This window comes from Stigmatopora nigra, chromosome 11 (genome assembly GCF_051989575.1).
Source record: "Stigmatopora nigra isolate UIUO_SnigA chromosome 11, RoL_Snig_1.1, whole genome shotgun sequence".
NCBI lineage: Eukaryota > Metazoa > Chordata > Actinopteri > Syngnathiformes > Syngnathidae > Stigmatopora > Stigmatopora nigra.
In genome coordinates, this window is record NC_135518.1 from 6,591,049 (window position 1) to 6,617,655 (window position 26,607).

A 26,607-nucleotide genomic window follows, 5' to 3' on the forward strand; every position below is an offset into this window, starting at 1 on the left:
TTTTTGCCCTTTCAACACAGAAACAGCTGCTCACAAATCATCGATCTGGTACATGTATACCAACGCACAGCTGTACACATAAACAATCATACACCCACCAATGTCTGCGAAACTAGGCCAGAGTCCATCCCCTTGATTTTGATATGCCCTCACTGATCCGCAAGCGGGTCATAAAATAACACACATCTGCCTTGAACATTTCGTAAGTAGAGGTGTACCTTATATGTAAATTCTCTAATTCATTCCACGGTCCTCACACAACTACCAACTAGATCAGGGGTAGGTAAACCGGTCCTCAAAGTGCAGGTTTTTGTTCCAACCAATCCACCACAGACACTTTGACCAATGAGAATTCTGCAGAGAATAACAAGAACAAGAAGCACCTGACTGCAATCCACTGTTTGCACTTGTAGGACACCAGATTTGTGAAAAGGTGTCCTCTTGGTGGGTTGGAATGAAATCCTGCACTCACTGTGGCCCTTTGTGGAATAGTTTGGAGATCACTGAACTAAACCCTTTAAAATTGGTCAAAGTGTCCCACATTTGTATGAAATATGTGAGGAAACGCAAAAAATGTGAGAAAAGTACACGGAAATTCGTATATTGTGGGTTTTTACCCTCGATTCCTCCAAGTTCAGCAATTTTGTCCCCATCTTCTTTGTTTACCAAGTGACGTACCTTAACTGACCAATCAGCTGCGAGCTTCTGAGGACGTGAACAACCAATCGCGTTTGTCCCCGCTCGACTCGGACGTGAGTTATGATAAATTAATACTACTGCACGAATTGACGTAAATCGAGCCTGTTGGAAGTTAGAAGGTGTTTTTTGTGTGGGTTTTGTAGCTGCTTTGTGCCTGGCACCGGCTGTTGTGTGACGCCAAAACCGAAAGCCGATCACCGAAGACCGGAGCAGCTGAGCGGCGTTAAGCTTCCCTTAACACCCGCAAATGTGCCCCCCGGACAAAGTCGTCCTGCTGTTCTTCTGTCTTCTTCTCCCAGTCCACAGTGTCCAAGGTATGTCTTTCACTTCTGATAGTTTTGCCTCAAGCGTGGACTTTTCATTCAAATAAGGTCACTGTCATAATGCTTTGTGTACAGTTTAAGAAGTGCACTGTTGATGAAACTAAGAGAATGTATCAAAAATTACAACAACAAGAAACTTCTCAAAATATATTTTGAAATACATAATTGGAAGCAATCAAATATAACAAATATTCAGATCCATTTGGTAGTTCATATAAATACACCTTAATATTAACATATAATAGATACAGATTTTTCAAACGCATACACATTTAAGTCATATTGACCAACTATGGCAATATAAAAAAATCAGACAGTAGGGGGGAAATATAATTATGAATACAGTATATAAATAAATACATACATTTTAAATTTGAGTACATAATAGTAAGTATATCAATGATGATAACGCTCATCTCATCTTATTTTCTGAACCACTTTATCCTCCTATTAGAGTTGCAGGGGGTGCTGGAGCCAAGTAATACTTCCAATTAAAAAGGAAAAACACTCACTTTTAAAATCAGTATTCATGTTCTTTTGTTTGATAAAATGCTACATTGATTAATTAGCAGCAAAAAAGAAAATGAAACTAAAATCAATTATTTTGCTAATGAAATTATATAAAGCAGTTCATAATATGGAATAAATGGGTCACAGCTCTTTTATCAATTTTCACTCACATTATAATTATTAATCTAATTAACGATTATTGAGTGTACATAGTATTATTTATATTGCCAAAAAGAAACTAAAAAACTAAATGTTTTGTTCATTGTGATCACATAAAAATGAAGGTTTGGAGTCATGGGCCGACGAATGCGTGGAAATGAGCAACACAACATGGCGGCAATACCGTCAACTGAGACAGCAGTTCACGCAGCCACAGGTTCGCTATCTGCTGATGACCCGAGAGCGCCCGGGGTGCGCTCTCACCTTCCACAAAACCCCGGGGAGCACCTTCAACGTCACACGGCCCACTAAGATCATTGTACACGGCTACAGGTATGGACAGTGTACTGGTAAAAGGTATTATGAAAACAGCCAAAACAACAGCACTTTAAAATGTAAGCAGTCCATATTTTGTAAACAAATTCCTTCATAAAGGTGAAAGAAAAGTCTTAAAGATGAAATTAGATCCTAGTTAGTCTTCCTTTCTCAACGGTATCACCAATTCATAGCACTTTTAAGCTTGGTTGAAGATCAGTGTAATGTTGTTGTGTTTTTTGTGTGTGTGCTCAGGGCATTGGGTAGCAAGCCTGGCTGGGTTTTGGATCTGGCCCAGGCATTGCTGGAGGCGGAGGATAGCAACGTGCTGATGGCCGACTGGGTTTACCGCGCCTCCTTCGCATACAACCTGGTAGTCGACGGATACAAGGAAGTGGCGTTGCACATATCCAGCCTTGTTAGCCGACTGCAGGTCAACCAGCACGCAAGTCGGTCTTAATTTAGGACGTTCTTCTCGTAACATTACAATTTATTATTTTTAAATTAAATTAATTGCACTGTCCTATTGTAACATCTCTTCTTGTTTTTGCCAATTTACTCCAAATGCATATTATGGTCTTCTAAACATTTTATCCCCACATGAATTATGACTCCTCACAGCATATTTAATATTTATGACCATCTAATGATATTGAAACTTTTCCACAGTATTTATTATGACTCCACTTATTGCATTATAGATTATTTCTACAAATAATGATTTATTTTATTAGTTTTTCTATTAAATGTATTATCTTTTTCTAACATTCTATTTGTATCACATATTTTTCCAAAGCATTTCAACTCTTTATGTGCTCGATGATATTTCTTCACATGCAACATTGCAACACATTTTCTTGTCTTATTCTGCAAAGTTCTTAATGTATAAGTATAATAATGTGTTAAACTTGTGTTCAGCTCTGTGCACAAAAATCTCCTCATTTATAATCTTCAGAAAGAGGGGTGCAAGCTGGAGTCATTCCACTTCATCGGTGTCAGTCTGGGGGCGCACGTGGCAGGATTTGTGGGAACGTTATTTGAGGGAAGAATCGGTAGAATAACAGGTAAACTTTGACTACAATTGACTTAATATTGATTGAGAATCAGTTACTTTTACTGCTTTTGTTTTCCAGCTCTGGACCCTGCCGGTCCCATGTTTAAGGGAAGGGACACCTTTGACCGTCTGGACCCGTCCGATGCACAGTTTGTCGACGCCATTCACACTGACTCCGATTGTAAGGAAGACGTTGTATTAAAAACATCAAAAATATTTCATTTCTTCTAGAGATAAAGTCGTTTAAATTGTCTTTGACATTTTGAAAAACATCTGCACTTAAAGAACGTTCAGGATTCTGATTTAGAATTCCTTTATTTAGAACCTTATTCCCAGAATGTGAACTTTAAGCTCTTGCTTATTTTCTTCATTATACAGACTTGAAATCGGTCTTTTTTTCTTCAGAATTAAGTCTTAATTTCAATTTTACTCTCAAAAATCTGTGGGGAAAAAACAGTTTCTGGCTTTTAAGTAAGAATTCTGAGAATTAAGTTAGAAACTTGCTCACCTTCTGATTATATAGCGGCACTAATACTTATCCATTCCTAATGTAACATTGAAAGTGGTATTTATTTATGTTGTGACAACTTGTCAGACTTTGGGATCTCCATCCCGGTTGGCCACGTGGACTTTTTCCTAAATGGGGGAAACGACCAGACGGGATGCTCGCGATCCAGATTCTCCTCTCGTGAGTGTGAAGCATACAAGACATTATTCATAAAAATAAAAGTTTTCAAAAATAAAAAAAAAATAGATTCCATTTGATCTGTAACACTAACTTGAGAACATTGGGCCTTTGGGATTCTTTTTAGTGTACGGCTATGTGATTTGTGACCACATGAGGGCGCTTCACGTGTACATGAGTGCTCTGAACTCATCATGCCCCCTGATTGGCGTCCCGTGCGACAGCTACCAAAACTTCCTGCAAGGACGCTGCCGTCACTGTGATGCTTTTCGTGGGAAATGTCCCACCATCGGTGAGTAATTAAAAGCAAATCTATATTCTATAATCTACGTTATCCAAATATGTATTTATATACGCGTATCTTTCAGGTTTGAAGGAAAAGTGCGGCATCACTTCTTCCACGCTCCCAACAGAGCAAAAGTTTTTCCTTCTGACGACATCGCAGCCACCTTTCTGTGGTGAGAAGCAACCTTTAAATATTCACTGGCCGTCCTCACGTGGACAAAAAAAAAGTCGAGCGAAAAAAACGCTACTAATTGCGCCACAAACATGAAAGACAAAGCCAGAGGGTGAAACGGCATAAGTCAGCACTAGAAAGTTAATTAGCTCCTTTGCGTATACCTAATCAGGGCGGCCCGGTGGGGCGAGTGGTTATTGCGTCGGTCATACAGCTCTGGTGTCCTGGGTTCAAATCCGGGTCATGTCCATCCCTGTGGAGTTTGCATGTTCTCCCCTGGCCATGTGTGGGTTTCCTCCAGGTACTCTGGTTTCTTCCCACATTCCAAAAACGGTATGGTATGAGTGTGCATGGTTATCCGCTGGGATGGGCTCCATCACCCCCTGTGACCCTAATGAGGATAAAGCGGTTCAGAAAATGAGATGATATGAGACATATATTCATGTTAATGAAAATATATATACATTTGTGAGATTATAGTTAAAGGCTAATTGTACATTTTCATGTTAATGAAACTATATATAAATATGTGAGATTATAGCTAAGGTGTGCAGGTTGAAGATAAACTAAATAAGGCATATAAACAAAGAGACATACACACACAAGTAGGATTGAACAAAATCATTAAGAATGAAAAAAACTAGGTTTTCTCTCTTTTTAATATACATTCTTTTTATTTTGTGAGAAACATGCAGACATCTAGTTGTTTACATTGCCAGCCACACAACATGATGTAGCCAGCTGGTTCTGCCCCAAAACCCCTGTATGAGATATTGAGAACTGTGGTACTCTACTCTAAATATAATTTTTCCACCAAGCTATCATTTATTTTAATTAAGATTTCTACCAATTGTTTGAGGAATCCCAGACAAATTGTTGTGAACCAAACCTTTTTGTGTCCTACCCATCAAGCAGTACAGCTTGTAACGGCCCTAAAGTAAAATGATCCCTCCATTCATTGTGCATAATGTTAATAATAATAAGGTCTCATGTGGTCTGTGTGCCATAGCTCATCACATTCTTGTCGTGTTGGAGACATCGGCCCTCACTAAAAGCGCTGAAGTGGAAGTGATGCTGACCACCGGAGTTCAACAGACGCAACGTCGACTACGACTGTGGGTACTTTTGCCTATTAATGGCCATTTTTAGTGTCCAAAGATTGTCAAATTACTAAAAGCATCATCTGTTGTTGTATCAGGATCTTTAAGAGCCAACATGCCAGTCTTCCACTATGTTTTGGTTCACTTTGGTTCACTGCTTGAATTTTCTTAAAGACTACCAAAACAATCGATACCTACAGTGTTGGTCTTGTCAGTTTTTCCACTTCCGCATGCCTTGAACTACAAATAGACTAGACGTGTTGACCTAATAAAGTATTTCATTTCAAGGTCCACTCAATGGTTTTGTGACCTTAACATGTCAGCACCTTCCCTGCTGGCCTTTTGTAATGTTGACATCCTTGGAGGTGGGAAATAACTGTCTGAAGTGATGAACGTGTTTGTGTTTTTTAGTCGTACGGACACCACAGTGTACACCATGGTGTTGGCTCACCCAGTGGTGTTGTGTGAGATCCACTCCATCGCACTGAAAAACACCGGCGCTCGCTTCTACCGCCAGAGCGACGTCCACGTCAAGTCCGTCTGTCTCTCCCAGATCGCCTCACCCACGTATGTCTTCTAATCTGCATGTCAGGCCCTTAAATGGGAATGTTTTGCAAATTTTAAAGTGTTTTGAGCTCACAAGCATTGTTGTCTTTGCAGCTAATGGATGATATGAGACCTCCAAAGTGGCATTTGAGTTAGCAATAATATAGAAAAAAAAATGTTCAGATTGATTTTGTAGATGTCACTAAAGTAACAATTCATTTGGATGGGAGCATTTGTTACTAGGCAGAATTCAAAACTAGGTAGAGAAGTTGTGCTTGCCAGAATAGTTGTTTTGTGTGTTAAATACTGTCCTTGTTCCTGGGAAGAACTCATAATGGCTTTGAGGTAAGAAGTGTCTTACTAAGCAGAATTCCCACCTTCCTGAGCTAAATTTACTAGCATCTGTGGGATACAAAGACACTTGACGTAAAGCAGAATGAACTCCAAATCATTTGGGAGAAACAAACCTGGCTAGTAAGCATAATTAAAGGTGACTGACTCTTGTTGCTAAGCAAAATTCACAATTGTTATGGGAGTTGGGTTGTTTATATATTTATTGTTTCATTTTCTGAACCGCATTATCCTCACTAAGGTCATGTGTCATAGATTTTGTGTCATTATTTGAGCAGAGACACTTATATGCAAAATTCTCAATATTTCATTTGAAAATCACCTGTTCATTGGAATAATTTACAATTGTTTGGGTAAGAAGTACGCTTGTTGCTGTGGATAGTTCAAGTGATTACATTAGTGATCATATTGGCGTTTATTGTTGCTGGGTAGGTTGCTATCATCTGGATGTTGGAGAAAATTATTTGTTTAAAGAGGCTTGATACCAGGATGAATTTGTTTGGTTTCTTCTAGGCATGAAGCTCCAGTGTGTGTGAACAACTTCAACGTCAGGAGAGGATCTCTTTGGTCACATGATTTAGTGTTGGTGTGTGGCGACTTCTAACGCTGCCTTTCAAGAGGAAAAATCGGGGCAACAAGAAGATGCAGCATTGCAAGGAAGCAGAAGTTGTTATGGAAGCTAAGTTAGCATGTGTTTTTATTGTTTTCATTTCACACAAATGCTCACATAATAATATCGAATTGGCAACAAAACAAAAAAAAAATAGCACCCAAGCGTAGCCTATACATGAGGCATTCCAGAAAGTAGACAGTCCCATAATTTTCATTACACACGGAAGCTTGCAGAAATGTTGGCCCCGATGTCATAATTCAACTTTAATTCACATTATATTAACATCTAATCAATAGTTGTAACATGCAAATGCATAACCACAGTTTAACACCTTTTTAGATTATTTACAGATGCAGAAGCAGTCAATTTGTCTCACGTTTTCCTACAAATTAATACTTAGTTACCATAAGTGATTTGTGAGAGAAAAAACAAAAAAAGGAAATCTGTGGTCCAAATAAGTGAACGTTTTCAATAAATGTAAAGAAAAGAAAGCCTGTTCAGAGTTTAGGAGTGTCGGTGGGCGCTAACGGCGCCCGGCCCCTCTGGAAGCGAGCTGTTCCTCCGGCCCCGGCTTTCTCCTCTGGGGAGACAAAGAGGAGTTACATGCTGCCAAATTGGGAAAAATTTAAGGCAGAATTAATGGGAGCTATTTTGCTCATTGGTAATGATAACACACCATTCATCAAAAAATTTTTAGTCATGAATAATTACGTTAATAATGGATAGTTAATGCGTGTTATGGATTCTAAGAGAATTTACCAAAACAGATTTTCCAAGAACAGAAGTCATTTAATATAATTTCCCCACAAAAAGTGTTATTTTTGTAATGATTAAAAATAATTTTCTGGGCTTTGATATAAAAGGGACTTTTATAAAAGAAAAAAAATCTGCACAGCTATATCTCAATAATGACTTTGTACTTTAAGAGATATAAGATACGGGGGAAGGCTGGAGCAGAAATCAGAAAAACGAATAAAAAGCTTTACGCAAATACATAAAAATAGGTCATTTCATTGATATCGCAGTGCAACATCTCGTATTATTACATAAAGTCAGATAATTAATACTTACTTGGCTCTGCTGCATCCGTATAACTTAGAATAGATACACTACTCAAAGTTATGCAACTACAATATCGTAATATGGCTGTTTCTCTGTGGCCCAAATAGTATGTTCCATTTTGTAATATTGTTGAGGGAAAAAAAATGGAAAGACGCGTACGAATCCCAGACAGTTGTGTTTTTTCAATAAAAGTAGAACACTTCCCAGAAAGAAAAAAAAACATGAAAACGTCAGTTTTTGTTTCACATTTCCCAAAAAAGTCTTGTTTGTGAAACTGTTGTTGTTAGTGTTTAAGGTGGCATCCATGCAAGCTCGATTCCGCCGTGCCCCCAGGTGCAGTACTTACATGTATCTTAAGCGGGTGAGCGGGTGTGTTAGGTCGGGCCCGCCTTGCGCCCTCTCTACCTCAAATAATCACTCTCACTGCCATAGTCGGTTAAGGAGCCCGCCACGTCGGCAAAGTCCTCCAAAACCAGGCTAGTGGAGTCCTCACCGGACGGTAGCTCGGGCTCTGAGGGCCATTCGTGTTCGACGGGGGCGTCGGAATCCCGGCGGGGGGGTTGCTCGGTCCCGTCAAAGGCCTCGTCATCGCCGCTCTGCGACGACGGGGCCAGGACGTGGTAGAGGCTGGGCAGGCGGATATCCAGCAAGACGCCGCTCTTGACGTACAGCTTGTTGTTAAGGTTGTACAGCTTTTCGGCGATGTCGTATCCCAACATGACGGCGAACAGGCGGGACACGTAACGCTCCTTGGAAAGGAGGGATAATAAACGGCGGCGTCGCCAAGACACGTAGCGGCAGTCTTCCTCTGCTGTCAAAGTCACCTGGAAGGGAGGGCACAAAGTGGGACAAGAATGTGAGTAGTGAGTGGGCAACTTCATGTTAACATTCTGAATATGAAATCTCCCTGTTTATGACTGGTAGCAATCATGGTGATTTCCTTCCTATACAGATTTAGTTTCTCTCTTAATAAACTGTCAGTTTGTATTTGAGAAGCAGTTCAACTGATAGCTTTTGTTGTGCCATGCGTTTGAATACTCTGTTTCAGTACCGGTGCTACTAAAATGACAATGTACCCATGTATGTATTTGTATATTTGTGCGAGTTAACACACTAGCGCAAGAGAGACACTATGTTGCTGCTCATAAAATACTCAAATTTGCTTGGGATCGAGTGGGTGTCGGGCAGCCTATCTTAATTTCTGTTAATACAACTTTGATGAGGAGGACTTTATAATATAGGCACTGTTTCAGTACAGGTGCTACTAAAAATGACAAAAATATGTACCCATGTATTTATTTGTATATTTGTGCAAGTTAACACACTAGCGAAAGAGAGACACTATGTTGCTGCTCATAAAATACTCAAATTTGCTTGGGATCGAGTGGGTGTCGGGCAGCCTATCTTAATTTCTGTTAATACAACTTTGATGAGGAGGACTTTATAATATAGGCGACAATAATACATTGGTAGATCACAACTGTAACAACTTAAAGTGTAAAAGTAACAGTCCAAGAATCCTAAGAAATTCCATTAAAATAGCAACAAATTAGGCAGTTTTTGAGAACATTTTAATGTTGTTTCTCAAGGAAAAGGGGTTATGGAAGAAAGAAAGGAAAAATACTACTTTCCTGGGTAAAAAAAAGTTCATTTCAATGTTTTTAATTATTTTTTGGTAGAAAATATGCTTTAAATTAAAAAAAACGCATTACCTGGTATAGTTTTTTTAAAAAAAAATCTGTTCATCCTTTGATTTTTCTAAAAGCAGACTTATGACAATATGGGCTTTTTAAAAATTAAATCAAATGAAAGAAAGGTGGGTTTGAATAATGTGAATTATCTGGGTACCTGAAACTTTCCGTCCTCTTTGGGCCTGAGAGATTCCCATTCTGGGGAGTCCAGGAACTGGTGTCTGTGGATGTAGTGCAGGAACTGGCCCTCCAGAGATACGTTGATCCTGACGTCAGTGGTGGCAAGGTTGAAAGGGGGAAAAGAGATTAGAGAGCTGGAGGTCACTGATGACTTTTCCAACGTTTGCATAACCACCTCCATGGGGGAGCAACAAAAAAATGCACTGCTTTTGGAATATTTGCCGTCAAGCTCCGTTTGTTGCTTTGCCAAAGAGCGCGGATAAAGTCATTAGGACGATCTTCGGCGGGGGACTTTAAGATAATCCACTGACTAAAAGTGGATCGCATTAAAGATTCCTTTTTTCTCCTTCTTCGCCACCTCATTTCTTTCTCCTTTTTGCTTACTCGCCTTTGAGACAAACTTTGTCGTAAGTGGGTTATTTCAGACAAAATAATTTGGAAGGAAAAGTTTTAATTAGGCAAAAACACATTTTGGTTTTCCAAAGGAGCAAAATGTTATTTGTAGAAGTAAAGTTCTTAAAAGTCAGCCACATTTATGTCAGACTGTGTTTGGGGGAGAGAATACATATAGTCCACCAGGCAACATTTTTGTCATATATTAAAAATATTAGGGAAAAAAATAGTTTTTTTAACAAAATGGTAGAAATGTTGTTTAAAAAATATTGAGAATAATACCAAAAGTTCTTAATTTTCCTAATTTACTTTACTACAGCGTTTTTATGATTTTTTTTTTAAGTTTTGGTGAGCTCAAATTTTGTTCCACTTTCTAATTAGGTTACGCAATTAGAGGAATATCTCCAATTCACTGAATTAGCCCAAAAAGTATTCAATCACAAAACACCAGCGATTTTAGACCATTTTGACCAATCTTAAGATCTTGACCAACTCCAAAGTCATTATTACTACATCAGTTTTATTATGTTTTGTTGACATTTTTGCATGCTGCTGTGCTGTTTAACTTTCTTGTTCAAAACGTGTGCCATTGCCAGAAATGAAAGTAAAAAAAAACAACAACTTTAGAGTCAACTATTGACTTTTATGTTAAATAGCTGTATTGTAGTTGACTTAGTCAATTGGGGGGTTGTAATAACTCTTGACCTCGCCTGCGTGCACACATTTGGTCCGAACAGGAAGTGAAAACAGAGGCAAAACATCCCTGTGGCGTGTTGCTTGAAACATCTGCTCGGGAAACCTTCCAAGTACACGCTGACGTGTACCAACCACAGATTAGCGCTTTTCAGCTGACCCCTCGCAGTTGTGCTTTCACGTGTTGGCATACTTGATTAGGGGGCTTTGTTTCTGTGCATATGAGGACAACTGACGGCAGGTGTTTTGGCTTCTAGTTGGCAACGTGTGCAAAAACAACTATTTTTATTTGGAACATTTTTTAAAGGGGGTGGGGGTCTCCAACAAAAAAAAATATACAGTCCCGTCTGTATTTATTTGGGATAGGCTCCAGTAACCCTTGTGGGGATAAGTGATTCAGAAAATGAATGAATGAAAAAAATCCATGTCGTCTCTTATTTTCATTTCAATATCATTGCATTATTTATAAACGCAAATACGTTGTCCACCACCTATCACATCAGTCTGTCACCATTGTAGACAACATTAGAGCGAGTGTTGAATTCAGGTCATATTTCCTATGGCCATGAACTAGACCAGCAGAATAGAAAACTGTTGGTTTATGGCCTCAACCAGTCATAAATCAACACTTGTCTCCTATCATTATTCTATTCAGGGTCATAGTTGTTGTTCATCCCACAATTTTGAAAAACAGTCGCCAAACAAAAAGGAGGGACAAACAAACTGCCCAATCTTTTGGAATTTTCCAACCTAATTCCCAACCAAACTCACGTTTATTCAGTATTCAGGTTTAGAGCAGAACTGCTTTTCCTTGGGAACCAAACCAGTAGCTAGGACCTTGAACAAGGTCAGCAGATAACACTGCACTGCCTTCCACAAATTTATCTGTTGTGTTTTTGGGGGGAATATCATACAAACTAGTTTTATACCTTTGGTCATTTTTACATCAGTTGCCCTTCATGATCCAAAAGCCCCGATGGTTTTTTAAGGCCTTTAGCTAGGAACCTAATTCTGGTCAATGTGGTTAGGTGTAGGGTGGAAACCCTGCATTCTAACTCGTAACACTGTATTCTAACTGGCAACTGGGAATCTGAGTTGACTCCAGTGGGTGCTAAAAACACTCCCATTCAGACTCTGGTTGACGCAGTTGGTTACACTTGCTGGCCACTTTTTGAACCAGTTTAAGCTTTCAGTTCCTGGATTTAGCGGAACTGACCAGAAACTGAACTCAAACCAGCCAAATCTATCACTACACAACTCTTCGCAACCATGAAGGTTTGGGGACTTTGAACCTGTGTTTCCAGTGCCCGGTAGATAACCAGACCTAGTCTGATTGCCTAACAGTTGGCAAAATGCATCACCTCTACAACCAAAGTGTTCTGCACTTTACTAGTTCACACCCACCTGCCAGACAATAGGAAGGAGAGTTTCTCGATAGACGTCTTGCCCTCCACTGCGTACGTTTCACCCGCTTTCATCTCAAGGACTTTGTTCTCAAAGGCACCTGAGATTTCCTTGAAGACCTGGATAGGCACACCCAACGGGAGATAGATGGTCTGGTAGAGATCAGCCAGCTCTTCGTTGGGCAGGCCGTCCTTGTGCAAGCGATAAAGTAGGTGGCAAATCTGCATCAGGCAGGCAAGAAGCAGCAGGGCGTTCCAGGTGAGGGCATCGGGGCCACAAATGGTCATCCAGCTCCACAGAATCAGGCACACGAAGGAAGGGGTCAGAAAGCCGAAGATAAAGAGACACCCGTAGGCTCCGCTGCCTCCCATGTAGCCCAGGAACAGAAACGTGTTGCCCAGATGGTAAAGGGCTCCCTCGGTGTTATTACTCCAGCCATTGCAGACCGGGGCGGCAAACAGGTGGTCCAGAAGGGCAGCGTTCTGCTCAGTCATGTCAGGAAAGGAAAGCAGTGTCTTATATCCAAGTTTGTTCCCTTGTGAAGTTCTTCAGGGTCTTCTCACGCTTCTGGATTGAAGTCCTGTTCTCATTTTGTGTCCCCCCCCCTACCCGTCTCAGTTGGCGACGCTTTCAGTTCCAACATAGGCCAACACTAGAGAGACAACAGCTGGAGGGGGCGGATAAGCCCGGAGGAAGAGGAGGAGTGGGAGTGAGGCCTCGGGCTTGGGGGGGTGTTGATATGGAGTCCCCACAAGGATCACCATGTTTGGAATTGAAACCCAAGGAGGACACGAGTTGCCGACAGAAAGCAGGCCCGCTACTTAACATAACAGTCAGAGAGGCGCATGCAGGAAGTGGGAAGAACTTTACTTTGTGATGTGAACTCTGCAGAGGTGCTGACCGCCCAAAACGTTCTTGTGTTGTTTCTGTGTCAGTTCTCTCTAAACCCACCAAGTGGTTTTTGACACATTCACGCAAGACGAGTAAGCCAGCTGTAGCTCAGATTTCGGGTAAAAATACCCACGGCCAACGCCCGACACAAGCAACTGTCCATCAATCCTCAAAAACAAGTAGTAAGGGGAGAGTGGTGACCTCTGCCAAGCATTTGAAATCATGAAGTCATCGATCGTCTTAATGGACGACAAAAACAACGAATGGTCCACCGAGACACTAAACCTGTTTTGATAGATTGATGGGGGGGAATGTGATCACGTGTGTTGTTCTGTTTACACGGATAGGAATTCTGGATTGTATCCAGATGAAAGTTAATTTGATGATTTTTTGGGGGGATAATTCATTTCCCAACATTAATTTTAAAAGGGAAGACAATCTTTGCATTGCAATCACATTCACAGCATTTTGACAGATTTTTCAAGGCCCACTTCAGAGAACCAGAGGGTATTTCACTCGTTTCTAGCTCAATACTTTATATAATTAATAATTCATTCTAAGATAAGTGAAATAGTAAAAATCTACCTCAATCAATTGACAATTTTAAACATTCAACGTATTTGAACTGAAACTCCTCGTCGGGAATGTTCATTTTTGAAAATGATCCAACATGGAGAAAAAAAGGCTTCCCCCATCTGCATTTGTATATCTCGGCCTTCTGGTCCCTAAAAACAGCATCCTAATTTTAAATTCCACCCTAAAAAATGTTAATTTAATGAAATGTATACTTTCCACTGGCCATTTACATCTTCATTCATACTACTACATTTCCTATTACCTCTACAGAGGACAAAATGGTGTTCGGGCTACTATAGAATAGAATACAGACATGTCACGTATTGACCCGAGTTATTTTTAAAACCAGAGTACATACCAAGGACAGCAACCATTCAGGAGGGAGGGAGGGAGGAGAAGGGAGCACTGGGAATACCTAACCAAGACTTTTAATAATTAACATTTCTTTCTTTAAAAAAAAAAAACAAATCCAGCAGGGAAATTATTGCATAGAACTTTTATTCAAATTCCAACGGCAGTACTTGTACATATAAAAATAAATTAAAAGGACGAAATTTCCTTGGTCGTTGGGATCCGTTGTGCTGGATAGGAAGAACAAAATGTTACTTACATTAACTCATTGGCTGCCATTTACAGCAATAGACGTCCTATACGTTTGAAATAGAAGGGCTAGCAGCCAATTAACAAACGTTTGTGCTCTGCTCACATGCTTTTTGTCTTGATAAAGCGGCATGAGGAACTTTGGTGTCGTCGAATTGTCACGCTAAATTTAGTATTTCCCGCAGAAACTTGATGCTCAACATATCACTGACACCATTTTACACAGATGTAGATATACAATCTATACATGGGCAACTCCTGTTTAAATTCACGAGCATTTACATCATACATGAAGCCTGAAATTGAACCCATTTTTAAATTGATGTGGCAGTAACATACAAAACAACCAATGGCTCTTAGCCATTGGTGCTTTTTTTAAGACTTAACTTACCGTGCATATTCAGACACGCAACAAAACATTTAAATCTTGAATCCCAGCTGCCTCATACAGTCTTTGTGGGCCTCGATGAGTTCCACGCAGTTCTCTTCCCCCTTTTCAATGATGCTGAAAAAATTGCGCAAATAGTTACATTATAGAAATAAGTACATCAAATACAATTTTTGTTTTGTTTTGATTATTACCATGCATCTCTGACTTTTTTGGTTTCTGGACAAGCACAGCAAGGCCTGAGCGGCTTCTTCTGCTCGCCACTCTCGGTAACAGCGGCAGGCTCCACAGCGGCAGCAGACACAGTCGACATTTTTCAATCTACAACGAGACAATGGAGATTTTCCCATTATCTAATATTCTGACCAGAAATAAGATTTCATGATATGGTCTGATCAATGCCTAACATCATTGATTCTGGCCTACATCTGGCATACATTTGGCTGGGAGCCGCATGTGGCTCGAGAGCCAAGGGTTCACCACCCCTTTACTATATTAAGGCAAACTACACCAGCCATTCATTCGTTTTTCATTGTAATCTGCCACAGAACTATTACTAGTTTCACTTATTAATCACAAATGGCTAATTTTACCATATATAGTGTACATTTACACATTTGGTACTAATCATACACATTTCTGGTGTACACAAAGTGGAGGCGTGTCCGCATGGCATCGCGAATTTGAGTCAAATCAGCACCTAATATTATGCATGACATTATTGGGACAGCGTATAAACCAAAAGAATAACCATTACGAGATCTGTTGCTTCTTAAGCGTAAAAAAAATCTCTTTTACCTATATTACATAACACACGTGAGGGAGTACATAACGTTACAGCTAAATCTAGCGATCTAAGTGCTCCAAAACCCTTCGATCAACGATCAAAAAACATCATCGTATTTCGGAATCGAAAAAGATAGGACTAACTTGTAGGTTTGGAGTAGTAGTGGCAGTATGGAGACTGATGCAAGCTTTCTGTCACCTTCACAGGAGAGCCGTCAAACAGGAACCGGCAGGCTGTCACGTGATCTTCTTACTAGCTACACAGGCTTCTGGGATATGGAGTTTTCATATGGGGGTAAGTGTATTTAAGAAAATGACATTTTATTTGACAAAAGATGTTAAATACATTTTCCTACATTTAATCTTATATTAAGAAAGTTAATTGAAGTAACATAATGTACACTCAATGATTAATTGATTACACCTTATGTTTAAAAAATAATTCAATCAGAAGAAACAAAACACAACACAACTCATTGTAATAGAATAAAGGAAAATGCATTAAATGAATAACAAAAACAATATTAACACAAAACACATTACAACTCAGTAGAATAAATGAATATAACTGAACAACTAAAAATAGATATAACAGCAACTTGTCATTAATTTTACACATGGAATAAGTACAATGTTTTAATTGAAATGAATCCATTTAATTTCAGTACCATAAGAATATTATAATTAATTAATGAATTACAATCAAATAACATGTAAAAAAAGTACACTAATATTATTGCTTATCATGATACAATAAACTAAGTCCCATTTGCTTATTCATTTATTATAAACCAAAACTAAATAAAAAGATGAAATAAATATTATCCCCTTTAAATAACAACAATAAAATAAAAATAATTCAAATTAATCATTAAAGTAAATTTAACCAAATCAATTGTATCACTTTAGTTAATTCTGTTAGGACGAGCTGAATGCTTGTGTATAGTCATGCTTTAAAATTGTTTACTGCTGCTGAAAAAAATTAAAAAATAGAGAAAAGACCGGAGAGTGAAATATGAAAAATGCATGTGCATGTGTGTCTACGCCGTGCGTCAGCAGCAAAAGAAAATCCAGACGTAAGCAGGCAGAAGAAGCCCTGAATCATTCTCCCAGCAGCAGATGTGCCCTGCTTTAACAAACAACTAAGCAAAACACTATCCACATCATTTATATTTTGAAACACTGCACTCCGGACATTGCCAAAATCCTCCTTTTACCTTGCATGGTTTTTTTTTGTAAGCATTTCACACAATTGCAGCTGCTCTGATGTCTCTCCATGCCCGCTGATTAGAATTTACTGCCAACATTTGCCTCCCGTGGCGACTAAATGAAGCCAAGTTTGCATAGGAAAAAGATCAAACACATCACTAGATGTGAATAAAAACAGTAAATATATATCTTTATTCAAATAATTTCAATTAAAGAGGATGTCAAATGAAGAATTATTCATTTTTCAGTCCCACTTTGCCTGATACTCTCCTTATCAATTCCTCTTATTTGAATTCTCAAATATTGATTCTGCCTGGTACCAATACATATATAGAGTCAAGTGCAACTTACCGGAATTGCACTGTAGACTTTTTGCTCTGTTCTCAATCATTATGCTTGTGCACATTAACAATTGTTAAAAAAAATATCCTATACCGGTCAAACCTTAAAATAATAGTCCAGGATATCCAAAGTAAAAACATAAGCATCCCATTTACATTTTATGACTAATATGACCTATTTGTTAATCCTCTCTTCTCCACAGTTGCATGAAATGTATCCAAGCAAAAAACACATATTATGAAATAAATCAGCATAAATATGCATGCTGGATTTTTAATAAAATGTAAAGTATTAACACAGAGCTGCTCCTGTGTGCTTAGATAACAAAGTCAGTATTTCATTACAAGCCAGATAAAAATGTCCCAGACTGAACTCACCGTACATATGACGCACACTCACACACACACACACACACACACACACACACACACACACACACACACACACACACACACACACACACACACACACACACACACACACACACACACACACACACACACACACACACACACACACACACACACACACACAACTGGAACACAAGCAAACACACTCAAACACAGACAGACAAATACTGTCTAATCCAGACAAAAACAAAGGCAAATGTTCTTTCAAAAAATGAACAGGATGTATCACACAAATTGACAAAGATAAGAACATACTCATCCATTCACTTATTTATTAAACATTCATCCATTCATCAGTGCATCCACTACACATTTGTATCATCCAACATCCACCCATTTAAAAACATAAATATAGATTTACAATATTTACCCATAACATATCTATCTATCTATTTATCATCCATCAAGTTTCACAAATACACACACACACACACACACACATAGAGGTGCCCACCGGACACTCGGGAATGAATTCGAAGTGGACTTTAGCCCTTTGGCATGATTCATCGAGGATGAGCGTCACATCGTGAATAGTTGATGAGCGCAGGGAAAAAGAGAGGAAGAGACAGCGGAGGTGCAGATATATCGAGAGAGAGATGCGAAAGAAGAAGGGAGGGATGAGAGCGGGATGAGGGCGGGTATCATCCTCACTGGCCTCGCCCCCACGTGTCTTCATTAAGGTTGAGCTTCCAAAACATAAAAGTCTCTCGTGCAGTGGAAGTAATGACAGACCGGGAAGGAGGGGAGTAACTCCAGAAACTAGAACAAGACGCAGTATACGAACATGAAAATGAGGAATGAAGAACCAGAATAAGAAGCGTTAAAGTACCAAAAAAAAAAGGAGAACATGACCAAAAACGAAGAGATTGGATTACTAAAAGACAAACATCAGGAACTGCAAGTATAAGCGGAGCAACATCCTGGAGCATCATTTCAAGGCTATCAATAACCAGAACTGGTGGGGGAAAAAAGAAAGCCATAAGATTAACTTGAGGAAGTCAGGATGGTTGGACGAGTCGAGAAGATCATGCCCCGGCAACCATGCAGAGATTAAGGGCTTCGGGAAGGCGACGGCAGTCGGCCGCGGCGGGATGCGAGCGCGCCGCCTGCGGATGGCGCTCGCTGCTGCTGCCTCAGCAGAACCGACAGTCCCTCTACATGTACGGAAGCGAGGTCGCCGTGGAGAAGGAATGCATGCGACAACTGGAGAGCAAAGTCTTTGTTATCCATCCCTTCAGCCTTTTGAGGTACAAGCGCGTACATTGACTCAACTTTTTGACTTGTACGTTAGTCCTAATGATATTAGGGAAATATTTTCACAAATTTCATGTGCACACATGGTTTTGAACGGGAGATTATTTGCTTGTAGTTTCATCTGAGGCTCTAAATTTAGCCATCTGTCAATCATACAATAGAACACTCAAACCCCAATTGTCCATCATCTCTCCATCCAGGCATTCTTCCATCCATCCCTCCATCCAACCTTTAATTCATCTAATATGCAACCAACACACATACCTGACATTCGTCCATCTGGTCATCGACCCATTACATCCCATACACTATCACGACATCCAGCCATTATTACAACATCTATCTATATAACCACCATGCATCAAACTGAATTTACCCCTCCATAACCTGCCAATTCAAAATTCATATATACACTAAACATACCCTACACCCATCCAAAATCAGTCCTTTTGTCATTCATCTTATGAGCTATTATATCCACATTCTTCATTTTATATGTATGCTTTTAACATTTTACCATCCATCTAGGCCTAAATAACAACTATCTATCCATCCATCCATCAGTTTGACATGTATATCACTAAAATCCTTGTTGACTGTAATCCTACACGTGTAAGTAGAAGTTAACTGCTACTACATTTCACACGCAAAAGAAACAAAACACTCCCGACAACCCTTCTCAATTATTCACATGCGTATAGTGTCACACAAGCACAAACAAAGTCAACCATTACTTATTTTGTCAGACCCAAACAATGGAGTGCTGAATTTCCCATTCAAAGCAAGATTTGCTGAGCATGCATACATTTTCAGCTATTAATAAAGCCAGGCTGTTAATAATAGCAGACTGTGAGGGGGACATTTGGGGACACTGAGGGACACCATTTCCTGGAAGAAAGCATCAAATGAACATGATTCCCCGGCAGCTTCTTTTTAGTCAAGTAAGGTGATCACGCTCAGTTATTTGAGCCCTGTAATTGAGTACTGCGTGTGTGTATAGGATGGCCTTCACTGGCGGGTTTTCTTATGCTGTCCCTCCCTCAGGAGTTACTACATCATGGGTATGATGGCCATCACATTCCTCAACCTGATCGGCATCCCCATGGAGATCGCTTTCCTGGACGGTACCAGCGGCCTGGCCTGGGAAGGCTTTAACGTCTTCTCAGACACGCTTTTCCTCATAGACGTAGCACTCAACTTCCGCATGGGCATCATCAGCGAGAACGGAGAGGTGAGGAAAACGGCTGCTGACATCCAAACAGTGATCTTACTTCTGATTGGACAGTCATAGGTACAAATATTAAAGTACCACAATCACTTTACCGAAGCTGATAGTTTGGAATTCACAGATACACAACCCTTAGTCCTGGTCTTTATCAAATAAACCAAAAAGTCCAAAACAAAGTTTAGTCAATCACCAGGAACGACATAGGCATTTTTGCGTGCTGCCCCTTCGTCTGTTGAGTTGCTTCGTTGTCAAAGCTAGCTTTTCTTCAATGATTCATTTTCAAAATTGCTTATTGTCGTCAGAGAGGCAGGGTGCTGGAAGCTATCCCAGGAGACATCGAATAAAAAAGGGACTATACAACCAGAAATGGTTGCCAGTCTTTCAGTTTTGTGTTACAAATCATCGCATGATAAACACAACGAGTCTTAACTACTGTTTTCCATTGAGTCAAAAGAAAACCATTCAATGAATGAGTTTTTATTACAAAATTCTAATAGTTAGGGACATTTGTAAATTGGGTGGATTATTTTTGAACACACGTTGACAAGATTTGATCATTTAATTACTGTAAAAGAAACGGGTGCATTTTTAAGACATCCTGAGTCTCTCACTAGCGAAATATATAAAAATAAGACAGTTTCCTAGCTTTTTGAATAATAATTTTAGACGCGATTAATGCCTAACAACACGTCTGACCGACAAGTCGACCCTTTAATAGATTATTTCTCATTTTCATGAATTCCTCAAGGGAAAAAAAATGTGGTTTGACCTTAAGCTTTCTTTAGAGGTTCTGGTATATGTTTCTCATTAAAGTCTAATGAGAGCCATTAGGTTGGGTCAGAACACCCGGGTGTATCCAATTTTGAAAAGATCCTGCGGGTGAGTCATGAGAAAGCAGAAAAAAAAATGTGTCTGTGCGTGGATGGCATTATACAGAGTGCAGATGGGTCTTTGATGATTGGCCGGCTGGATGTCAAAAAAGGTGAACAGATGAAAACTCGGCTTAACGACTGTCACGTCAGCACGCTGGATCTGCTTGGCTTCACTATCTTTGTGACCGGCCTGGTTAATCTGTGTTATGCAGTCAAGTGACAGATGAGAATGCCCGGACAAACATGGGATTAAAGATGCACTGCAGTGTCAAACGCTGCATCCTCACTCATCATACCTTTTCTATTATTATTTTTTTACTGTTGGACTAGTTTAAAAATACAGTTAATTGATTCTATGTTACTATTACTCTTATGACGAACTTGGAATTCATCACATGAACAGCCATGTCTATGAACAAAGAGAAAACAGATGTTCTCAGTTGCCAAAAAAAAGTATGTCAACTGACTTGGTTTAATTAAGAATGAGAGTGTAGAAAGGATTAAACATTAAAAAGAAGGGAGTTCTGCTATTGTTAATGAATATAAAATTCCCAAGTCCTGCTTTGAAACCTGCTAAATTATTTTCATCAGTTCCCATTTTGGATGGGACCGAAATCAGCAAGAGGAAAAGTGATAAACAATGTAATATTTGTGATATTAACAAAATTGTAGGTGCACTGTGAACCAGTACGAATTGGCCATTGTAGCAATGATCCGGTCAAAATGTCTATTTTGATTCAAATCGAGAGTTGTAGTGTTTTTGCGACTACCAATGCTAACAAACAACCAAATGTTATTTGTGTCTGCTTTCCCAGGAAGCAATTCTAGACATAAAGCGGATCCGACTAAGCTACCTAAGGACTTGGTTCATTCCCGACATCATTGCAGCGTTCCCTATTGGATACATCCTTCTCTTTGCTGTAATCGTGAACACCATTGTCAAACATATAACAATAATAAAAGTATCATATGATGATATAGTATGTGTCTGCCTTTTAGGACCTGCACTACCACAATGAAGACAACCCTTCTAAAACCACTAGGATGATGAGGATTCTCATGTTTGTACGAATCCTCAGCCTCATACGATTGGCAAGGGTGTCCAGGCTGGTCCGCTTCTTCAATGAGGTGGAAAAAGTAAGTGAAGGCTAATTCTTGTGGTCCTAATATGCAAGGGTTTTCTACAAATTTTTCATCCTGGACTAAAGTTACTGATTTACTCCTCAGGTTTCCAATGCAAACTTGGAGGTGGTACGACTGTTCTTCCGGATTTTATCGCTATTTATGATGATTTTCTTGCTGTGCCATTGGAATGGTTGCATCCAATACTTTGTACCCATGTTGGAGGAATTTCCTACAGATTGCTGGGTCCGTAAGGAGAACCTAATGGTAAGCTTCACGTTCGGCTTGTACAGTACATCCATGTTCGTCAGACATTTGTAATTCAGATGGATTGTTTCAGAATGCCACAGTCATTGTGAAGTACTCTTGGGGGGTCTTCAGAGCTCTCTCACAGATGATCGCGCTCTCCTATGGATCCATGGATGCTCCGACCAGTGCGTAAATATATCGTTTATGAGTCTTGTAGTAATCTGCAAAATAAAAACCGCAAACTCTAAATTATTCTGAACAGTTTTGTACCCATTGGCTCATGAGACCCAACGAATTACTTCAGTCTAATCACATTATAGTTCTTATGGCATTACTTAGAAGTACAAGTACTACAAAATACACACTTCAGGACCTAATGAATTAAAGTAGATCAAATGAAACTGTGTTTATGTCTGTATGTTGTTGTAGATTATGTAGAACTGTGGATCGTGATGGTGAGCATGGTGTCCGGGTGCCTGATGTACACAGTGCTGGTAGCAAACGCAACTGCTATGATTGCCAACATCGACCCCGCCGCCAAAGAGTATAAGAGCAAGGTAAACATTTTCAACAAGACGTTTGACTTAAGGTCACACAAAATTGATGATGCAGGTATCAAGAAATGTACATAAACAGAGAGAAACTAACACTACTTGTTTTGAAGGTGAATAAATGCCATAAAAAAGACAAACGTATTGATAAATATAGTGGAAAATACAAGATAACAAGATAATGAAACATGTTGTCTGAAGTGATAGTCTATGTGTCTTTAAAGATGAGCCGCTTGGAGCACTACATGACCTTCATGAAGCTTCCACCAGAGCTGCAATTGCGGATCAGCAATTACTACCAGGCCCGATATGGAGGGAAATGGTTTGACGAGAAATATGTCATGCACACTGTATCGTCCGCCTTAAAAGAGGTAACAACAATGGAAAACCACACAATTCTTTACCTACTAACCCCAAAGTAGGTCCAATGAGCCATCAATTTTCCTCCTGGGTTTATATTTTACCAGCAAATCCTGACGGTGATGTGCAGCCGCCTGCTCAGGAAAATGCCGCCTCTGCGGAACAAGGATGAAAACGTGATTGTTAGCATGGTACAAAAGCTGGACTATGAAGTGTACCAGGAGGGCGATGTGATCGTGCGGGAGAACGCACCGGGGGACCGTATGTTCTTTATAGAGCATGGCCAGGTTGTGGAGGAGAACGAGGACTTCAGCAGGGAACTTTGTGATGGGGATTTCTTTGGAGGTATGTTTGGATTGCTTTGTTTTTCAACCAGAAATCACAATGAACAGAAACAAGTATGAAAAGTAGGCAGATCTACCTACAGACAGGAACAGAAAAGAGTCCAAGTCCAAAAACAGAAATAGACGCAAACATAAAATACAGGAACAGACAGAAATATAAGAAGGAGAATTCATTATGAATATTAATATAGAACATAAGATGCATGTATAAAACATATGAACTCTATTTATTGGTGTAAAAGCACACAATGTAACAAAAAGGTGCACAAATGGTTTGGAAAAATGCCCAATCATCCACAGGAACAGATACAGAAACACTGTTTACCTCTATGATGATGCATGTTAATCCAGATTGCCAGCTAAAGAATGTTTATCTCATTTTTCTGCAGTTGTTCTTTGATGGCTGTGTCATGTCGTCCCCAATTTTTCCAATCTCTCTGTCATCATTTGCTTTCCCTCAAATTGTTTCCAGCAAAACTCTTTCCTAATCCTCCAGCGCGGCTGAGATTGAAGACGTGAACGGCAGATTTTCATGGATAATCCTCTCCATTTGAATGTTGTTATTATAATCGAAAAAGATGCTTGTTTTTATGGTTGTTGTTTTTTTTCCGGAGGTAAATCAAAACATAATATGGTCTTAGTACATTTAGTAGCCTCCAATGATGCACTATTCCATGCAGGTTAAGAAGTAAAAATGTTGGTGATGTTACTCTTGTTCAACCACAAAACACTCAATTGACCATTTTAAGGGTGACAGTACAGACTTTTATATGAAAAGAAAATTGGAAAAAGTCATTGTAAAATTGCAGAAATAGATGCAAATATCAATACAGATAAATAGACCCAAAATCATACAAAAATTGAAAATGAAATAAAAATTCCTATACAGACGCGGAATAAACATGCAGAAAAGATGCATTATCAGGTACCGAGATACGAGGTACAGATCCTGGTAAAGTTAGGATTTGTAAACAGTTACAGATGGGAAAACTCATGCAGAAATTGGTACAAGTTTAGGAATGGTTGTAAAAAAAAAAAAAAAACATACAGTACATGTACACATACAAGACCCAAAACCGCTATATGAATAAACACATCAAGAAAAAGCCAGACATTGGAAAATATAAATATATAGTAATAAGAGTGAGAAGCTGAAATAGTAACATCTCCTGCTACTCCGGATTAAATAACACATTAAATAATAAATGCAACTTTATATCGTATTACACAAATAATGGCGTCAACACTTGTGGACTTATCTCATGCTTGTGGCAATCATGTGAGCATCTGTTCAAAGCTAAGTAAACACCTCATCTTCCCCAGTTGGGGGTGGGGGGTGATTTAATTCTTAGCCTTTAAATCCTTCTTCTCGTTTAGCAGGCTTTCCACATTAGGAGAAAAAAAAGTTATTTATGTAATTTAGGATTAATTGTCAGTTCGCCTTGCTTGTCAGTGCTTGCTCATTAATTGTGACTCTGCATGTGTGTGTGTGTGTGGAGCAGAAGTGTGCGTGCTGACCAGAGGCAAACATCTGGCCACGGTGAAGGCGCTGACAGACTGCCAATGTTTCAGTCTGTCCTGGGACGACTTTCAGGGGGTGCTACAGGCCTACCCAGACGTACGCAAGGATGTGGACAAGATTGTGGAACTGGGTGAGGAATTTGCCTGAAGAAACATGTAATGGCAAAAAAAAAAACATTTTATAGCAAGGGGTGGCAAAATTTAGTGCTCAAGGAACACATTTTGGATTAAAAAAAACAGCCACATGAGGCCTATGTCATTCAAAGATGAGAGAGAGAGAAAAAAACACCAAAACTGTGTAAGATACATTGAAGTCATATATCAGGAAAATCTACTTACAAGAATCTTATTAGATCACAGCATTAGTGGTTTGGGAGTTCATCTATTTGGAGGTATTTTTTCAGCATTTTTTGGGGGGGCTTGAAAAAGGTTTATTGGAGAATTATTGGGCTTCACGTTTTTTCTATGCAATTGCAATGCAATGTGTTCATTATTATACGGAGGTCCAATGTAAATACATGTATTTTTAGCATTTATTATCTATACAAGTTTATCTTATTATCTGTATATATTATATTTATCTATATATATTATGTATATGTCCTAATATATAAAGAGAAAGGGCCAGAGAGAGAATGTGAGACAGAAATGTACAGTTTATTTAATAGTTAGTTAATAATGGCCCATTCATCCATTCATCTTCTGAACAGCTTATACTCACGAGGGTCGACAACCAATTATTTATTAATTGTTAATATGTAATTAGATTTTTATTTTGAAGATAAAATTCACATTAATCTGGAAGCACCTTCATTTACATTCATCCCAGTTGACAAATGTTTTGAGTTGTGAAGCATTATTTACTAGCTCGTAAATAACTTTCTTTTATTTTTTATATATTTCACTAAATATTTCACTGAAGCAGGCCCTATTTTGCTCATGATATTTCAGATAGGTCCATCATTTTCTCATCACAGCAATAATAATCAATAAAGACCATCAAATAAAATACTCTGTTCCCTCGTGAATTTTGCTGCTCTTTTAACAAACCTGTACAGATGGCAAAAACTATTTTCGGTAAAATTAATAAATAAAAGTAAACACACACACACACACAGTCTGGACACTCAAAAATTGAAGGTAACAGGAACTTTAATTGCTTGGAAATACCATGCACAGCAGGGAGAAGAGACTCAATCACACAAATCCTGTGTTAATGAATTTCCTTTCATGTATATATTTCATTGTCAATACAATATTCATAATGAAAATGCATTTAATTGCTCTTTAATTTAAATTATTCATGAAGCTAACTGTGATTTTAAACATACAGGATATAGCCTGGTTAGTGGTTGGCGCATCGGCCTCACAGTGGGAGGACCTGGGTTCAAATCCAGGTTTGGATGTTTCTGTGTGGAGTTTGCATGTTCTCCCCGGGCCTATGTGGGTTTTCTCTGGGTACTCCGGTTTCCTTCAACATTCCAAAGACATGCATGATAGGCTGATTGGTTACTCTAAACTGCCCTTAGGAATGAATGGGAGTGTAGTGGAGAAAATAAGTCAATGTATGTCCACTATGACAGAGCCTGTCAGAGAAATATTCCGACGCAAGATGGTCGTCAATGACTTATGCCGCCAAGTAGTAGATATTTATCTAGCCTTGTATATG

The 26,607-nt window shown here is 39.2% G+C and overlaps 4 protein-coding genes across 8 annotated transcripts; 2 read left to right on the plus strand and 2 right to left on the minus strand.

Moving 5' to 3' along the window:
- The first annotated feature begins 745 nt into the window (after nt 1-745).
- On the plus strand, nt 746-9,570 carry pla1a (phospholipase A1 member A). The gene is made up of 11 exons (XM_077728335.1): nt 746-1,013; nt 1,817-2,024; nt 2,262-2,439; nt 2,962-3,070; nt 3,140-3,241; nt 3,656-3,748; nt 3,873-4,037; nt 4,114-4,203; nt 5,212-5,317; nt 5,714-5,869; nt 6,713-9,570. Exons 1-11 carry the CDS (start codon nt 947-949, stop codon nt 6,801-6,803), a joined length of 1,365 nt encoding a protein of 454 aa, XP_077584461.1. The 5' UTR covers nt 746-946; the 3' UTR covers nt 6,804-9,570.
- popdc2 (popeye domain cAMP effector 2) lies at nt 7,179-13,066 on the minus strand. Of its 3 annotated transcripts, none has more exons than XR_013327881.1 (4): nt 12,236-13,066; nt 9,723-9,831; nt 8,221-8,698; nt 7,179-7,392 (listed from the first exon to the last, which is right to left on the minus strand). XR_013327881.1 is itself a non-coding variant. In XM_077728337.1 (4 exons), exons 1-4 carry the CDS (start codon nt 12,727-12,729, stop codon nt 7,310-7,312), a joined length of 1,017 nt encoding a protein of 338 aa, XP_077584463.1. In that variant the 5' UTR covers nt 12,730-13,066; the 3' UTR covers nt 7,179-7,309. The 3 variants fall into 3 exon arrangements, 2 of the variants coding, with proteins under 2 accessions (XP_077584463.1, XP_077584462.1); XM_077728337.1 differs by having other exon boundaries at nt 8,368-8,698; XM_077728336.1 differs by having other exon boundaries at nt 7,179-8,698.
- A 1,427-nt stretch (nt 13,067-14,493) lies between these two features.
- Nucleotides 14,494-15,744, minus strand: cox17 (cytochrome c oxidase copper chaperone COX17). The gene is made up of 3 exons (XM_077728484.1): nt 15,621-15,744; nt 14,885-15,011; nt 14,494-14,807 (listed from the first exon to the last, which is right to left on the minus strand). Exons 2-3 carry the CDS (start codon nt 15,001-15,003, stop codon nt 14,723-14,725), a joined length of 204 nt encoding a protein of 67 aa, XP_077584610.1. The 5' UTR covers nt 15,004-15,011; nt 15,621-15,744; the 3' UTR covers nt 14,494-14,722.
- hcn5 (hyperpolarization activated cyclic nucleotide-gated potassium channel 5) lies at nt 14,511-25,966 on the plus strand. Of its 3 annotated transcripts, none has more exons than XM_077728482.1 (10): nt 14,511-15,771; nt 19,736-19,922; nt 21,607-21,711; nt 21,791-21,928; nt 22,019-22,180; nt 22,254-22,347; nt 22,592-22,719; nt 22,938-23,084; nt 23,181-23,418; nt 24,920-25,966. In XM_077728482.1, exons 2-10 carry the CDS (start codon nt 19,749-19,751, stop codon nt 25,084-25,086), a joined length of 1,353 nt encoding a protein of 450 aa, XP_077584608.1. In that variant the 5' UTR covers nt 14,511-15,771; nt 19,736-19,748; the 3' UTR covers nt 25,087-25,966. The 3 variants fall into 3 exon arrangements, with proteins under 3 accessions (XP_077584608.1, XP_077584607.1, XP_077584609.1); XM_077728481.1 differs by lacking the exon at nt 14,511-15,771 and adding an exon at nt 18,058-18,684; XM_077728483.1 differs by lacking the exon at nt 14,511-15,771 and adding an exon at nt 18,731-19,632.
- Nucleotides 25,967-26,607: the final 641 nt, after the last annotated feature.

What these genes read in the sequence shown, in the direction of transcription:
- pla1a (XM_077728335.1), top strand. Translation starts at nt 947, where the DNA reads ATGTGCCCCCCGGACAAAGTCGTCCTGCTGTTCTTCTGTCTTCTTCTC. An exon ending in TGGGAAATGTCCCACCATCG is followed by an intron (nt 4,038 to 4,113) that starts GTGAGTAATTAA and finishes CGTATCTTTCAG; the next exon opens with GTTTGAAGGAAAAGTGCGGC. An exon ending in ACGCAACGTCGACTACGACT is followed by an intron (nt 5,318 to 5,713) that starts GTGGGTACTTTT and finishes TGTGTTTTTTAG; the next exon opens with TCGTACGGACACCACAGTGT.
- popdc2 (XM_077728336.1), bottom strand. Translation starts at nt 12,729, where the DNA reads ATGACTGAGCAGAACGCTGCCCTTCTGGACCACCTGTTTGCCGCCCCG. An exon ending in TCCTTCCTATTGTCTGGCAG is followed by an intron (nt 9,832 to 12,235) that starts GTGGGTGTGAAC and finishes CACTGACGTCAG; the next exon opens with GATCAACGTATCTCTGGAGG. An exon ending in AAGAGGACGGAAAGTTTCAG is followed by an intron (nt 8,699 to 9,722) that starts GTACCCAGATAA and finishes CCTCCCTTCCAG; the next exon opens with GTGACTTTGACAGCAGAGGA.
- cox17 (XM_077728484.1), bottom strand. Translation starts at nt 15,003, where the DNA reads ATGTCGACTGTGTCTGCTGCCGCTGTGGAGCCTGCCGCTGTTACCGAG. An exon ending in AAAAAAGTCAGAGATGCATG is followed by an intron (nt 14,808 to 14,884) that starts GTAATAATCAAA and finishes CAATTTTTTCAG; the next exon opens with CATCATTGAAAAGGGGGAAG.
- hcn5 (XM_077728481.1), top strand. Translation starts at nt 18,479, where the DNA reads ATGCAGAGATTAAGGGCTTCGGGAAGGCGACGGCAGTCGGCCGCGGCG. An exon ending in GATACATCCTTCTCTTTGCT is followed by an intron (nt 21,712 to 21,790) that starts GTAATCGTGAAC and finishes TCTGCCTTTTAG; the next exon opens with GACCTGCACTACCACAATGA. An exon ending in ATCCATGGATGCTCCGACCA is followed by an intron (nt 22,348 to 22,591) that starts GTGCGTAAATAT and finishes ATGTTGTTGTAG; the next exon opens with ATTATGTAGAACTGTGGATC.